General features: G+C 35.6%; 1 protein-coding gene across 2 annotated transcripts in view; it reads right to left on the reverse strand.

Annotated features, from left to right (window-relative positions):
* erg (ETS transcription factor ERG) overlaps positions 1–14,972 on the reverse strand; it is a 289,025-nt gene that overhangs the window by 209,830 nt on the left and 64,223 nt on the right. For both annotated transcript variants that reach the window (XM_039744465.1, XM_039744467.1), the window contains exon 2: positions 7,301–7,395. In XM_039744465.1, coding sequence (XP_039600399.1) covers positions 7,301–7,339 — 39 coding nt within the window. In that variant the 5' untranslated portion in view covers positions 7,340–7,395. The remainder of the gene's footprint in view (positions 1–7,300; positions 7,396–14,972) is intronic.

Raw genomic sequence — 14,972 nt, forward strand, 5'->3', positions numbered from 1 at the left:
ATATTGTCCATTTATATATGTCCTCATTGAGAAAGCACTCTAAATCTCTCACAACTTCTTTGTATGTTACTTTTTTTTGGATGTCAAACTGAAGATATTTTTAAGAAATGAATTGCATCATTTTTTCATGTATGAATTTGTTTTCTTGATTTTAGTTTGAACTGTAATTTTACTTGTATGTTGTTACATTACATTTATGTATAAGATCGATCTTTGTTTAGCACTGTACTTCCTAAACTAACAGACCAAGCAAGCAGCTTGATTGAAGATGACTTTTGTTTTACATGAGTACTACCTAAGATCTGCTAAGACTGTTCATAAGTGAGTATTTATCAATAAGTTTACTATTTAAAATTATCATATGGAATGTTTGGACCACCTTCCAAGCTGGAAGTCATAAAACAATCATCTGTGAACTAATTAATTATGCAATCTCTGTTACAGTATTATTAAAATGACACCAAACAGAATTGGGAAGTATGTATGACCAAATTCCCAGTAGCAATAAATGGATGCTATTGTGATATTCTGGTGGCTGAAACACATAGAGGAAGTCAGCTTAGTACTTGTTCAAACATCATTCAAGATTGGCATTATCTTCCAACCAACCTCAACTCATCTGACGGTATTGCTGCTTTCAGGAACAGCAAAGATGCACATCATTGTCAGATATATTGTATACTGACTCAGTCATTTCTGATGAAGTGAATGATGATCTCTATTCATAGCAGTATGCATTCACTGCTCAAAAAGAAAATCACTCTAGTCATAGATGATCTGAACACACACATTGGGAGCAACATACAAGTCTGGGAAAAGAAGCTGGTCAATGTTGGCATTGGTGAAATGAATAGGCATGGCTTATGCCTACTGTCCTTTTCTTCAGTGAATGAGTTGGTCACTGGAAACAATCTATTCCACAATTCACAGAAACACCAAATGGAAAATGTGTGTCAATTCTCAACTATTTCATCATCTGTAGGCATTTTAGAACATCACATATGACTTTCTGGATGATGCGGGGAGCAGAGTACAGCTAGGACCACCAGCTGAATGTCTGATTAAAGTGACCATGTCACAAATTGGTCACCACCACGTACAGAGAGTGGTCAAGATTCAAAGATCAAGCAGTAATACAAATTTCCAACTTATGCTCATAAACCTCTTTGCTGCCCTGACCAACTTGAGGATGTAAATAAATAAGCTGAACAAGCTACTAAAGTAACTAACATGAACATAAAAAAATATTGGACATAAGCATGGAAATGATAAACCAAAAAACAGTGCAAGTTTTACTAACTTGGCACAGTATAAAAACTCTACAAGGAAGAATGTCAACATCTAAAGAATGAACAAGATGCATTTTAAAACAATGTTGCACAAGAACTTGAAGAGGCAGTATACTGTCAGGAGTATTGAAACCTGTACACAACATTATATTAACTCAACGGCTAAGTTAAAGGAACTAACGTCATCAAGCACGGATGATACCTTTGTGTGTTCTGTCACAGAAAGTCTGAAACCCTAGAGAGAACACTTCCAGAATTATTAAAACCTTGCAGTGCAGTTCCACCACATCTTCAAGGCACAGAAGGATTCATTAGTGACAAAGAGCCACACAAGCAAAACCAGGAAAGGTAGTTGGAGCAAATGAAGCACTCAAAACTGAAGATGAGTTACCTGATACCTGACCTGTTAAATGTTTGATTTGCATCTCTGTATGCACCACACAAAAGAAAACAATACGATTATACAAAAGAAAACAGCAAGATTATATTTTCTGTGCTCTACAATAATCATAAGTTCCTAAGATCTGCACAAAAAATTGAAAGATTTTACTAAGATCATCATTTATCATCTTCATTATCATTCCATTTTACCTCGTGAGAGTCACAGTGAAAACATGTCACATTTCTAAAACTTTGCATGGTTCCAAACATGAAAATATATGTACACCAAAAAACAGGAAAATGTGTATGGCAAAAAAAAAAATTTTAAAACACTATGCATACACACATTTACATGCAATTTACTCTTTTTAAATGCTAACATTGTACTGACATTTTAAAATAGTCACAATATATTGACATCACAGCCCACTCTAACTAGATACCATCATGCCAAGCCTTAATGGATGGCATCGATATAGCCACACAGATTAAGAAAACACACTTAATTTTTTTAAAAAAGGTCAGACATAAACATAACAAAAGATTGACTGGAGAATTCAGCCTTCGCAGAATGTCTCACAGAGATGAGTAAAGGTCCAACAAAGCTTTGTGCATTCTGTCATTCCTGATTCATTTTGCATCTTATTCTTTGATTTTTCCTATTATTTATTTTTATGACCGTGCTGTCGTTACATCACCATTTAAACATACCTTGACGTCTTTGTTTATGGATGAATTCTAAATAAACAAATAAAGAACAACTTTTCTTAATGATTTAGTTAATTAAGGGGCGTTAAGGTAGTCAGGGCTTATTGCTTTCATTTTTATCAAGATTGTTGCTTTTTTATCTATTACTAGATTTTTGTCTTTGTGGATCAAATATAATGGAGAATAATAAAATGGCCTTGTGTGAGATGGCAGGCACTATAGGCTTCAGTTACACTCAGTTTAATTTTTGTTAAATGAACTAATAAACATGATCAAGGTTACCAAAATTTTAACTCCAGGAAAGAAGCAACACTGCATCAAATGATCAAAAATATATATACGGTCAGCCCTTTATATCTGCAGGTGCCGTACCTGTGAAATCTGTGAATTCAGCCAACCTCGGATTAGAATTATTTAAAAAAACAATTAAGATAGATCCAGAAGGTGAAACTTGGATTTGCTGTGTGCCAAGCATTATGCTGAATCCACCCAAATGAAGTGATGTGTAGGCAAACCCCTGCCTACCGGAGGGATAACAACAGGCCTACAACCACTGCAAGATTTGTTTGAGGATACAAAGAAAAAGAAGAAACAGATTCTATAACAATGTTTCTAACTAAAGTATCTGCCTAAGGTTTAGCACTTAAAAATGCCCACCTTCCACAGATCCTGACATTTGTATTTGGGATGGACCATCACACAGTGGAAACGTGTATTTTGGTCAGACAAAGCAGTATTCCAGACCTTGTTTGGAAGAGATGGATGCCATGCAGACTGGACCAAAGACAAAAATAACCATCCAGACTGTTATCAGCAGCAAGTCCAAAAATCAGTGTCTGTCATGGCCTAGGTTTGGTCAGTGTTCTTGGCAAAGATAATTTATACATCTGCGATGGCAGAAAAGTACAATCCTTTAGAGCAACATGTGCTGCCTTAAGACAAAATCTTATCCTGAAACATCCAAGCATTTTTCAACAAGACAATACAAAACCACATTCTGCATACCTGACTTGTCCCCAATAGAGAATGTGTGGAGAATTTTGAAATTAAAAATGCAACAACAACCCTGTACTGGTTGCACATTTTGAGATGTGTTTGCAGAAAGAATGGAACAAAATAACACCTGAAATAGATAGATAGATAGATAGATAGATAGATAGATAGATAGATAGATAGATAGATAGATAGATAGATAGATACTTTATTAATCCCAAGGGGAAATTCACATAATCCAGCAGCAGTATACTGATACAAAGAAACAATATTAAATTAAATAGTAATAAAATGAAAAGAATTAAAATAAAATTAATGTTCGCATTTACTCCCCCGGGTGGAATTGAAGAGTCGCATAGTGTGGGGGAGGAAATGTGTCATTGCTTGGTATCCTCAATGCCAAAATGTCTTTTAAGTATTGTGAGAAGGAATGGTAACATTACAAAGTGGTGAATGCTTTACTGTCCAAACTTTTTTTTAGAATGTGTTGCAGGCCTGAAATGCAGGAAGGGATGCGTATTAACAAATGAAGAGAAGTTGACCAGACAAACAGTTGAGTATCTTGTGATCATATAGTCTACAATGAAATATAAGTCAAAGTAAATTTAAGTATTTTTTATTTTCCATGCCATCCCAACTTTTTCTAATTTGGGGTCTAATATTATTTCATTTTGTCACTGCCTAGGTTGTGCATTTTGTGATTCTTTCCCAGTGTCATTAAACTCACTAAAACCGCCACACACAGTCATTCAGAGTTTATACAGAATCACCAATCAGTTTTATAGTGGTGTCTTAGGGATGACACAAAAACAGCAGAGTATATGGACAGGAAAATTTTGTACAGACATTGTGTGTAATCACTTTTATTGATTCAACTGCTTTTATTTTCTCATTATACCACAATTTTCTATCTCATGCATGCCCTTACAAATGAGACCATATATTGCTCAGACCATTATACCAAACTATATGTACAGCATGCACAGTAAGGAAAGTTTTTAAAAATTTCTCTAGATAAGGGAAAACCCAATTGAACACATCAGACACAAACTGAAAATTGTAAATGCACACATTAATAACATTTAAGCAATCAACAACCCCAAAAATTTGTTAATTATAGATGTAAAGACATAAAAATTAACACCATAAATGGTAATATATCCAATAATATATACATATATGTCGATGAGATATTACTTAAAATGATATAATGTCCAATAAATTGTCTACTATATAATAAAACACTAAGTTCTGCATGTATGGCCAGTGGTCAATTTGGCTTTGGTGACGCGAGTGAATTAGAAAGTGAGAGTGTGAGACACAAACGAGAAGGAGAATAGTCATTGGAGGCTTGCTGAGAAAGTCAGCTTTAAAATCTGGAATTGTTTTAATCACAAAATCTGAGAAGCAGGCTTTATGGTTACGCACTCTAGGAGAAGGAGTTCCAGTCAGGAGAGGTTCAGATACACGCGGATATCGAAAAAGCCACTGTAGCCACACGTAGGGTAAGAGATATGAAATATTTTTTAAATTATTGACAAATACCATGGCTAGTGTATAATTAAATAACAAGTTCTTGGAAAAGTAGTATCAAAGAATGAAAGCAGCTGACCTTAACTTACAGTTGTGCTTGAAAAGTTTGTGAACCCTTTAGAATTTTCTATATTTCTGCATAAATATGACCTAAAACATCATCAGATTTTCACTCAAGTCCTAAAAGTAGATAAAAAGAAACCAGTTAAACAAATGAGACAAAAATATTATACTTGGTCATTTATTTATTAAGGAAAATGATTCAATATTACATATTTGTGAGTGGCAAAAGTATGTGAACCTTTCCTTTCAGTATCTGGTGTGACCTCCCTTTGCAGCAATAACTGCAACTAAACGTTTCCGGTAACTTTTGATCATTCCTGCACAACGGCTTGGAGGAATTTTAGCTCATTCCTCCGTACAGAACAGCCTCAACTCAAGGATGTTGGTGGGTTTTCTCACATTAACTGCTCGCTTCAGGTCTTTCCACAACATTTCGATTGGATTAAGGTCAGGACTTTGACTTGGCCATTCCAAAACATTAACTTTATTCTTCTTTAACCATTCTTTGGTAGAACGACTTGTGTGCTTAGGGTCGTTGTCTTGCTGCATGACCCACCTTCTCTTGAGGTTCAGTTCATTAACAGATGTCCTGACATTTTCATTTAGAAATTCAGAATTCATTGTTCCGTCAATAAAGGCATGCTGCCCTGGCCCAGATGCAGCAAAACAGGTACAAACCATGATACTACCACCACCATGTTTCACAGATGGGATAAGGTTGTTATGCTGGAATGCAGTGTTTTCCTTTCTCCAAACATAATGCTTTTCATTTAAACCAAAAAGTTCTATTTTGGTCTCATCCGTCCACAAAACATTTTTCCAATAGCCTTCTGGTTTGTCCACATGATCTTTAGCAAACTGCAGACGAGCAGCAATGTTTTTTTTTTGGAGAGCAGTGGCTTTCTCCTTGCAACCCTGTCATGCACACCATTGTTGTTCAGTGTTCTCCTGATGGTGGACTCATGAACATTAGCCAATGTGAGAGAGGCCTTCAATTGCTTAGAAGTTACCCTGGAGTCCTTTGTGACTACTACACGCCTTGCTCTTGGAGTGATCTTTGTTGGTCGACCACTCCTGGGGAGGGTAACAATGGACTTGAATTTTCTCCATTTGTACACAATCTGTCTGACTGTGGATTGGTGGAGTCCAAACTCTTTAGAGATGGTTTTGTAACCTTTTCCAGCCTGATGAGGTCCTCAGAAATCTCCTTTGTTTGTGCCATGTGTGAACTGGGACCCGGACACAGGCAGACGGACAACATAGTTCCACCACACACCGTTTATTTACAATAATATTTACAAATTGTGCTCACGTGCACCCCCAGTGCCTCTGCACCGTTCCCCCAACTGTCCAGGCCACACAAGTCCAATGCCTTTCTCCTGGCCTCCTCCCGTCCTCTCTCCAGCTCTGTCCTCTTCCACCCAACATCCACTGCTGACTGGAGGGAGACGGCCCCATATATGGGAACCCGGATGGGCTCCAGCTGCTTCCCGGGAATCAGTCATAGCCACACCCCAGTGTGGCGGAAGTGCCGGCTGCGCACCCGAAAGCCGTCCGGGTGTCCCCTGTCGTCTTGGCCCTACAGGGCTGGGCTTCCAAGCCCTGTACCCGAGGCCCCCAACATAACCAGGACGGATGCCCCCTCGCGGTCTGGAGGAGGCACAAGCCCTCCTCCGGTCCTCCTGGGCGTCGGACCACACACGATACACTTCCACAAACATGTGTTGTGAAGAGCAGACTTTGATAGATCCTTGTTCTTTAAATAACTCAGGGTGCCCATTCACACCTGATTGTCATCCCATTGATTAAAAACACCTGGCTCTAATTTCACCTTCAAACTAACTGCTAATCCTAGAGGTTCACATACTTTTGCCACTCACAAATATATAATATTCGATCATTTTCCTCAATAAATAAATGACCAAGTATAATATCCATCCATCCATTTTCTAACCCGCTGAATCCAAACACAGGGTCACGGGGGTCTGCTGGAGCCAATCCCAGCCAACACAGGGCACAAGGCAGGAACCAATCCTGGGCAGGGTGCCAACCCACCGCAGACCAAGTATAATATTTTTGTCTCATTTGTTTAACTGGTTTCTCTTTATCTACTTTTAGGACTTGGGTGAAAATCTGATGATGTTTTAGGTGATATTTATGCAGACATATAGAAAATTCTAAAGGGTTCACAAACTTTCAAGCACAGCTGTATACTCTTCATTTAAAGACAGACCACACATTCATTTTGTAAAAGACTCTCTATACCATCATTAGAATTTGGGTAAATATAGTAAAATATAGAAAGCAACCCAAAAGCTGGCCATTATGCTTACCTTGATGTTGGCTGCAGGGTCAGGAACAGTTTGAATCATGTCCTTTATCAGACTTTTGGAATTTACAATACAGGTTTTGTCTGCTCTTTGCTGTCCTAGATAAAGAGAAAATATTGGGCTTATAAAGGTATCAATTTCAAGTTAATTTAGACTCTAAATCAGACAAACTGATAAATTACAGCATTTTCTAATTGTACGACAATACCAATATCATTGCATTTCTGCAAAGGAAAGACTTTTCTGCTGTAGTTTTCAAAGATTGCAGTTAATGTTAAAAAGCAGACAAATCAATGCCTTGCACAGAGGTTTAATTAGAAAATGCTTGCCTGCATTTTGTCTAATGTTTTCAGTATGCATCTTACTAAAGAACACCCATATTAAAGATCTAGCTACAATGCTGAGGAGAGTTATTTCATTTAGCACCTCTAGTTATGAGGTCTTTTGGTTCTTAGCATAATCTGCACTTCTAACAGCGCTTTCACTGTTCAGATTATCACCAGGTTGTATGCAGCACATGATGAAAGGTTGTTTCTCCACATTGAATTAGGAGGCTGCTTGTGATCATATAGGCAAGGTTTGTTCACTAAAATGTGATATTTTAGGACTGAGCAAGAATTGTCATCAATGACACTAACCAGAAGGCTAGGAGACACGAAATCATTTTTTGAGAACACAAAAATGAAAACTGAAGTTTAAGCATTGGCCAAAGCCAAGACATTCTCTTATTAAACAAATGAAATCTAAAAAAACTATAAGCAGCATAACAACATATTGTTGCTAGGCAATGGAGCAAAACTTCAGCCAGCCAAAGCATGACAAATTAGTGATAGTACAGTTATTATTGTTTAAAAGAATATTAGCTTGTAATGTTGTAACCCTAAATTGAGTCATATATACGTTTTTGTACTTATGTACCCCATGTTTGTTTAATTAAAAAGATTTTCGTTTATCACATTAGATATACTTATGTGACAGTTCTGAAGAATATTACCTGGAAAATGTGTGATTTAGATGATGTCATCAAAAGTACTGGTATAGCTGGGACATCATATAATTTATGAATGCAACACAGAAAGTAAGGTTGAACAGTGGCTATGGCTGCTGCCTCAGAACTCCAGGTATCACATCCCAGAACTTTTTTCCTGCATGTTGTGCTTTTCTAGCCACATCTCAAATATAGTATATGCATATTTAATTAATTAACAAATTCTACTTTAAGTTAACTCTATACGACTGGGTCTGTGCATGTGCCCTGTGATGAACCTAATGCTGCCAGAAAAGAAATCAGCCACCAGACACCAAACTGAAATAAGAAACAGATGAAGGAATAACTATAAAATTTCTGCAGAAATTCCATAGTAGTACTTAGAAGTTAATAAACACTGCCCACTATTTTTAGATTATCATCTACAATTCCCAGCCTATATGATAAGGAGTGTAAATTATTTTCTTAATCAAAGCAGAGATGAATAGTGGATAAACTCCAGCTCTCAAAAGCTATGACCAATAAAATGATGGAAAAAGCAAAAGAAATAAAAAGACGCTCACGTCCCTGTTGCTGTTAACAAAAGGAGATTCACAGCTAGGAATTTTCAGCCTTTCACAGAAATGTGGCTTCAATTTGCATATTTTGCATTAAAGAATATTTTAGATTTTTTAAAATTGACTTTTTATCGGCTATATTCACAGTGTATACAAACATATTTGTACATTGTGTGTGTGCCTATGCTGTATATACAGTATACAGTATATGTATATATATACACACACACAGGCATTGGAGTGCCCCCTGGCGGTGACCACGGGTCCCTACATGGTTGGGCTTCCAAGCCCCCTACCCGTGGCCCCCAAAGCAACCAGGATGGTGGCCCCCACGTGATCCAGGGTGGGCATAGACCCTCTTCCGGTCCCTCAAGGTGTCCTGGCCGGGACGATGCCCCTGGCATCCTTGACAATATATATATATATATATATATATATATATATATATATATATATATATATATATATATATATATATATATATATATATATATAAACACACATATACATACATTTAATTGCAAAGTGAGATAATTGATTATAATGGTTATAGGCCTAAAAACAAAACATCCTAAAAACTCAGTAACTCTCTAGTAAAGGTACCGTATTTATTCCTGCTTATGTATTAAGCTAACGTTAAGAAACTGATTAAAATGAAAACCGTTACGACCACAAGGTTTTAAGAATTATTCAAAGCAATTAAAAATAAGTGACATGGAAAGGGGCGGATTTTGAAAATGACAGCATCACATGATGAAAATCTTTATATTTTTCAAAAAAGTTCAAGAGTTTTAGGAATCAGAGATCAGTTTTGGATCGAACTGTCATGTTAGGCAAGCTATAAACAGATATTGAATTATTTTTTTTCCATTTTGCAGAGTGATTCAACAGGATTCATTTTATCACTTTTTCTGGGTCTTTTTGCTAGAAATCTGTAGTTTAGTAGTCACAAAGTTAAGTATGTTTTCTGATGAAAAACAAAATTTGTTCTTTTTTTATTTTATTGCTGTTTTTTCGTTAACATTTTTTAAACTTTTACATTAACATGATCTTCGCTCCATGCTGACGTATAGTATTTATGAATGAAATAGGTTCCCTGTTTTTGATCACACTACTGAAAGGAAGAAAGAAAGAAATTTAAAATAACTGAGTCTTGTCCATAGTTAAAAAAAGTCACTTTACAATAGTGTGTCTTACACAAATGGTCAAAAGTAAGTGACTTTTAATAGCTAGTTGAGTATATGTGAAAATTAAACAGTGCTAAGAACAAAAATACAGGCAGACTTTTTATTTAATGGTTCAGATGTGTTTATAAGCCTAAGGTTTGTATCTAGGCCTGTAAGGGCCACAGTGGCTGCAGGTATTTGTTCTAACCAAACGTCACTCTTTTTATTAGTCAAACCCATCATTCTATCAGATGACTAACACTGTATCTCTCTCTATTTGCTGCCTTACAACTAATAAAATTATTTTTATTTTTCTTTAAATTAATGCTGACTTCAATTTCCCCACACAGGACTCTCTTAATTTTCTATCTTTTTAGCTTCATCTTAATTCAGTTGGTCATTTATAATTCCAAGAAGGCAATTAACCATTCATATTAAACAACATGAGTAACATCTAATTAACTATATTTAAATCTTTTCATTCACATAATTGAGAAGAAAAAAAAGAAAGAGATTCAGGAGTGCTAATCATTCCTGGCTAATTTTGTTGACTTTCTCAGAAAAATAAAATATAGACTGAATAAAATTTCTGGCACATTAGGATGAGGACAAACACAAGGAGTATCTGATTAAAATATGTTCAATAAAAGAAATTAAATGGTCCATAATTGGGAAACTGGTTGGTACAAAAGGTTGCAACCACTGCAGCCTTCCAGGGCTGGAAGGTGTTAACTTGGCTATATACTATGTGTCAATAAAGGGATATATCATATATAACGTACAAAAACTCAGACCAAAGACAGATTTTGTAATTATTTGCAGCAGAGTAATAAATAACTTAAATAAGCCCCATATGCATATTTCAAATTGTCAAATACCAAATTGAACACGCAGTGCCATCTAGAGGAGTACAAAATGATTCCATCATTTGAGTTAGTAGCAGAAATTCACAGTAGCTAAGAGAGTGGAATTGAAAACCACAAAGCTGCTGGCTGACTGGCTGACTGGCTTATCAACTTCCTGTGTGACCATGAGATAATCAGTTAACCTTTTGTTAGGGAAATATTAACACAATAAATCATATTTTAAAGATGCATTTGATAAAAGTATTTACATGACATTCTCAAACCTGCTTAATTATATATTGATTCTATTCTGGGTTATGGGGGATGCAACCTTTTCCCAGCAGTACTAGGTGCAGGGGAAGAAACAGCCGTGGGCATTGCACAAGTCCATTGTGGGGCCCACTGACGCACACACACAGTCACAAGGTGCCAATATGTAAGCAACAATTAAGTTATCCAGCATTTTATTTGAGGTTGTATGAAGAAGACCAGTGCAGAAACCGAGAGAACATAAAAACCCAGCACAGACAACATCTGGCCACTGGATCACTGGCTCCATGAGGTGGAAACAACACCTGTTTGTGCCACCCTGACAAAAGTGCTTCTTGAACATTAATGTGTGTTTATCCATGAATTGCTTACTAACCTGAATGATACAGTAAAACAACTGATTGCATTAGCAGCCAAATGTTAATCTAATTATAGCTGCATGCTACATGCAGCATAATTATTTGAATAATACAATAAAAACAGTAATTAATCTATAGTGCAGAAATATGTTACAGAAGTATGAAATAGTTACAAGTACATTTTGGTGTTATGCTGAAGTAACAGAAAAGTTGACATTTCCTTGAATGAGACCTTCACCAACAGACAACTGACTTTTAATTCAGTTGTGCTTTGTAGTTTACAAAGTTTCACTTAAAAAAAATGAAAAAAAGTGTGCAATTATTTTTGCACAATCACTTTGCTAACAGCCCTTCTCTAAACATTTAAACATTTCTTGAAACCATTTCATACAATTTATTGTCACTAGTTTGCTATAAAAGCAACCCTGTGTGGGACTGGATATGGTGCTAAGAAGTAAGGTGCAGTGCACAATGTAGATGTCCTGTCAGACTACTCTCAAGATTAGTCTTCTCACAGCATCTCTTAAAATTTAATTTCTTTAGGAGTGATCATGTTCCTGTAAATGGCTTTGCATAAATTAAGAACTACACTATTGCTTAGAAAGTTCATTTGAAAATGCAAATGCAGAATAATATTTAACCCATTAGGGTTAATTCTAGTCAATCCTTCTGATAAATTTCTTTCAGATTTCTAGGGAGAGAAAGAGTCAACGCTAGAGTCAACATCTGGTAAATATCAGGTCACAGACGTCGGGTAAATAACATGTTAAAAACTCAGACTTTTTTGTTATAAGAAGCTAGCCATTATTTTTGTCCACTCCCTTATTTTGTTGTTGTCTAGCGACTCTAATTAAATGAAGTATTCAGCCATTACCTGAGGCTGCTGTCGTGCTCTTGGTCACCTTTTGCACTTAGGCTCTGGGCGAATTTCTGTCACTGAGTCAATTTCCGTGTGCTCTTAAGCTCTGTTTTACTTTGATCATGTTTTTAATCATAACTTTCTAAATCTTATTTTATTACAATATTAGCCTTCCCACTCCAGCATTTTGGACTTTTTGCAAGTTTCTTTGAGCTTGTGTGCTTGCCTTTGTTATGATGTTAAAATGAACATTTACTACCAACCTTGTCGACAGGTCAACACTAAATTGAATCTGCGTTTAAGCTAATGCTGCTTTAATGTTACACACTTCAGTTGTGCAGCTTTAACCAATCAAACTGACCTTTTTGGTTTAGTTTAGTTTTGGACAAAGATAAAATGAGCCAGAATTGTGGGTAATGCCAACAACAAAAACATGGCAAAGGCTGCAAGAGCTGTTTTATCTGAAGTTAAAAATTATTAGTCAAGTATTTCAGGTTCAAGAAGAAACATATAAAATGTATAATGTATGGTACAGACCCAATAGGAGAAACCACTTTGTATTTAGGAAAAAGAAAAAGAAGTGTGAAATACAAAATTAATCTGGCAGACATAAGCATATCTGCAAAGTACATTTTGGAAAAGTAATATGACCCTGGAATGCTCCAGCGAGTACATAGATATGAGTATGCAGTTTAACACTCCATTATGAGGCAGTTTAATTGTAACAACATTTCACATAACTATAATTTTATTTTCAGTTTCTGTTTTAGTGTTTAACATATTTGACACTGTTTCACACATTTATTTTTTAACTGTTAAAAAGAGTTAGCAAAACACTACTTCTTTTGCTCAGGGAAAGATACTCATGAAATAAATACTCATAAAATCAAAATAAATGCATACTAATGGGCACAAAAATGTTTACAGTACATTCCCCAGTCTGCAGAATATAAAGCAAGTCTTTAAAAAGTTCATGTAATTGTTCTGCAAGTCTGACACTTTAGTTCAAACCAAATACCAATGCGTCTATATTCTGAATTTACACAGAGTCACAGGAGAAAATTTTGAGTAACCATTCAACCTGCCTTCCTGTCTTAAGACTATTAGTTGTTTTTTAAGCATATATCCATGATGAAAACTACAGTGTGTATTGAGATGTTATCACAATTTAAGCACCATCACCTTCACTTGCAATCTTTTTTGAAAACACCCTGCGCAGTATGCAGGAATATACTTCAAAGCAACAAAAGTTTAACTGCAGTGGTTATGCAGATTAATGCCTTTTGACACTGATTTAAGATATGCTTTAAAATAAATATATAATAATAATAAAAAATGAACAGAGTTGTGCAATATGCTTAGAACGACTGCCGTTTGCTACCAGTTACACCAGCACTCTATTAAAATCACGCAAACAGACCTGCTTTCATTACAAATGTTGCCACTTTAATGACTGTTAAGATAAGGGCTGGTTAAACTTTGTTGATCAAACACAAATAAAAAAACAATATCTTTTGGGAGGGCAAAAATATAGTGCAATTTCTCACTACTCTTCTTGTGATCTCAGCTGATGTTACACTAACTTGTCAAAACACATTGCCTTCTTTAGATTGAAAATATGTATTTTCCTGCTGATATGACTTGTAGCAATGACACAAAGTCTGATCTTCCAGGGTACTAGAAATACTGTGTATTCATTAAAAGCAAAGAGTTAATAGATGTAAGATTACCTAATGCAAATGTAATTTCACAAATCTCTGAACAATCACTATTTTAACAAACTAGGAAAGCAAAAATAACCTCAAAGATGATGCTGATTTGAATCACAATAAATAGGTGACTTAAGAGCTAGTAGACACTGAAAAAGTCTGTGAACCACAGTTTAAAATATATACTTCAGTTTGTCCCTAAACCATCTTGCATTCTTTATCTAACATAAATTTACAACTTCATGTTAGTTGCTATACTGGACTCTTGTCAGCTACTTGTTTCATAGCTGTTTCAAAAAATGAAATGGGATACATGCGGGTAGATTGATATCTAAATAAACTACTCTTGCAGTTAATAATACACAGATTCTAAGTGAGGGTTATGTTACATCATTATACTTTAGTTTTTCTATATATTTTCCAGATTTCTTCTCCACTCTTTTGAAACGCAAAACATCTATTTATTTAAGTAATTTGTTGATTTAATGTTATTTTGAATGACCTAAAAATATATCACATCTTGGCACATGGTGATTTTATTTTTTTATGGGTGCCGTCATTTTAGTTGGTATTGGTGCATGGTTGCTATTTCCATAGCTACCGTGTGACAATCAGAATTCAGTATCAAAGTCAGCACATGGATCTCCCTAGTTGTCAAAGATTCTACAAACAAGACTAAACATTTTGCAGAGGTAGTTAATGTGTGTGATTTAAATAAAAGATTTGAATCTCTTGTGTGTGTCCTCATTTTAGAGTTTTTCTCTTTGCATATTGAGCTTAGTAGCCTGGTACCTTTTGATTTTGGTAACAACACTCAAAAGTCCATTTCCTACTCCAACATTAGTATTCTCTCTGCCAATTGTTCAGCTACTTTAAGTAAGTATTATGATTAACAAATGATTTTCAGCATTTCCATAAAACG

The sequence above is a fragment of the Polypterus senegalus genome, chromosome 2 (genome assembly GCF_016835505.1).
Source record: "Polypterus senegalus isolate Bchr_013 chromosome 2, ASM1683550v1, whole genome shotgun sequence".
NCBI classification, from domain to species: Eukaryota; Metazoa; Chordata; class Cladistia; order Polypteriformes; family Polypteridae; genus Polypterus; species Polypterus senegalus.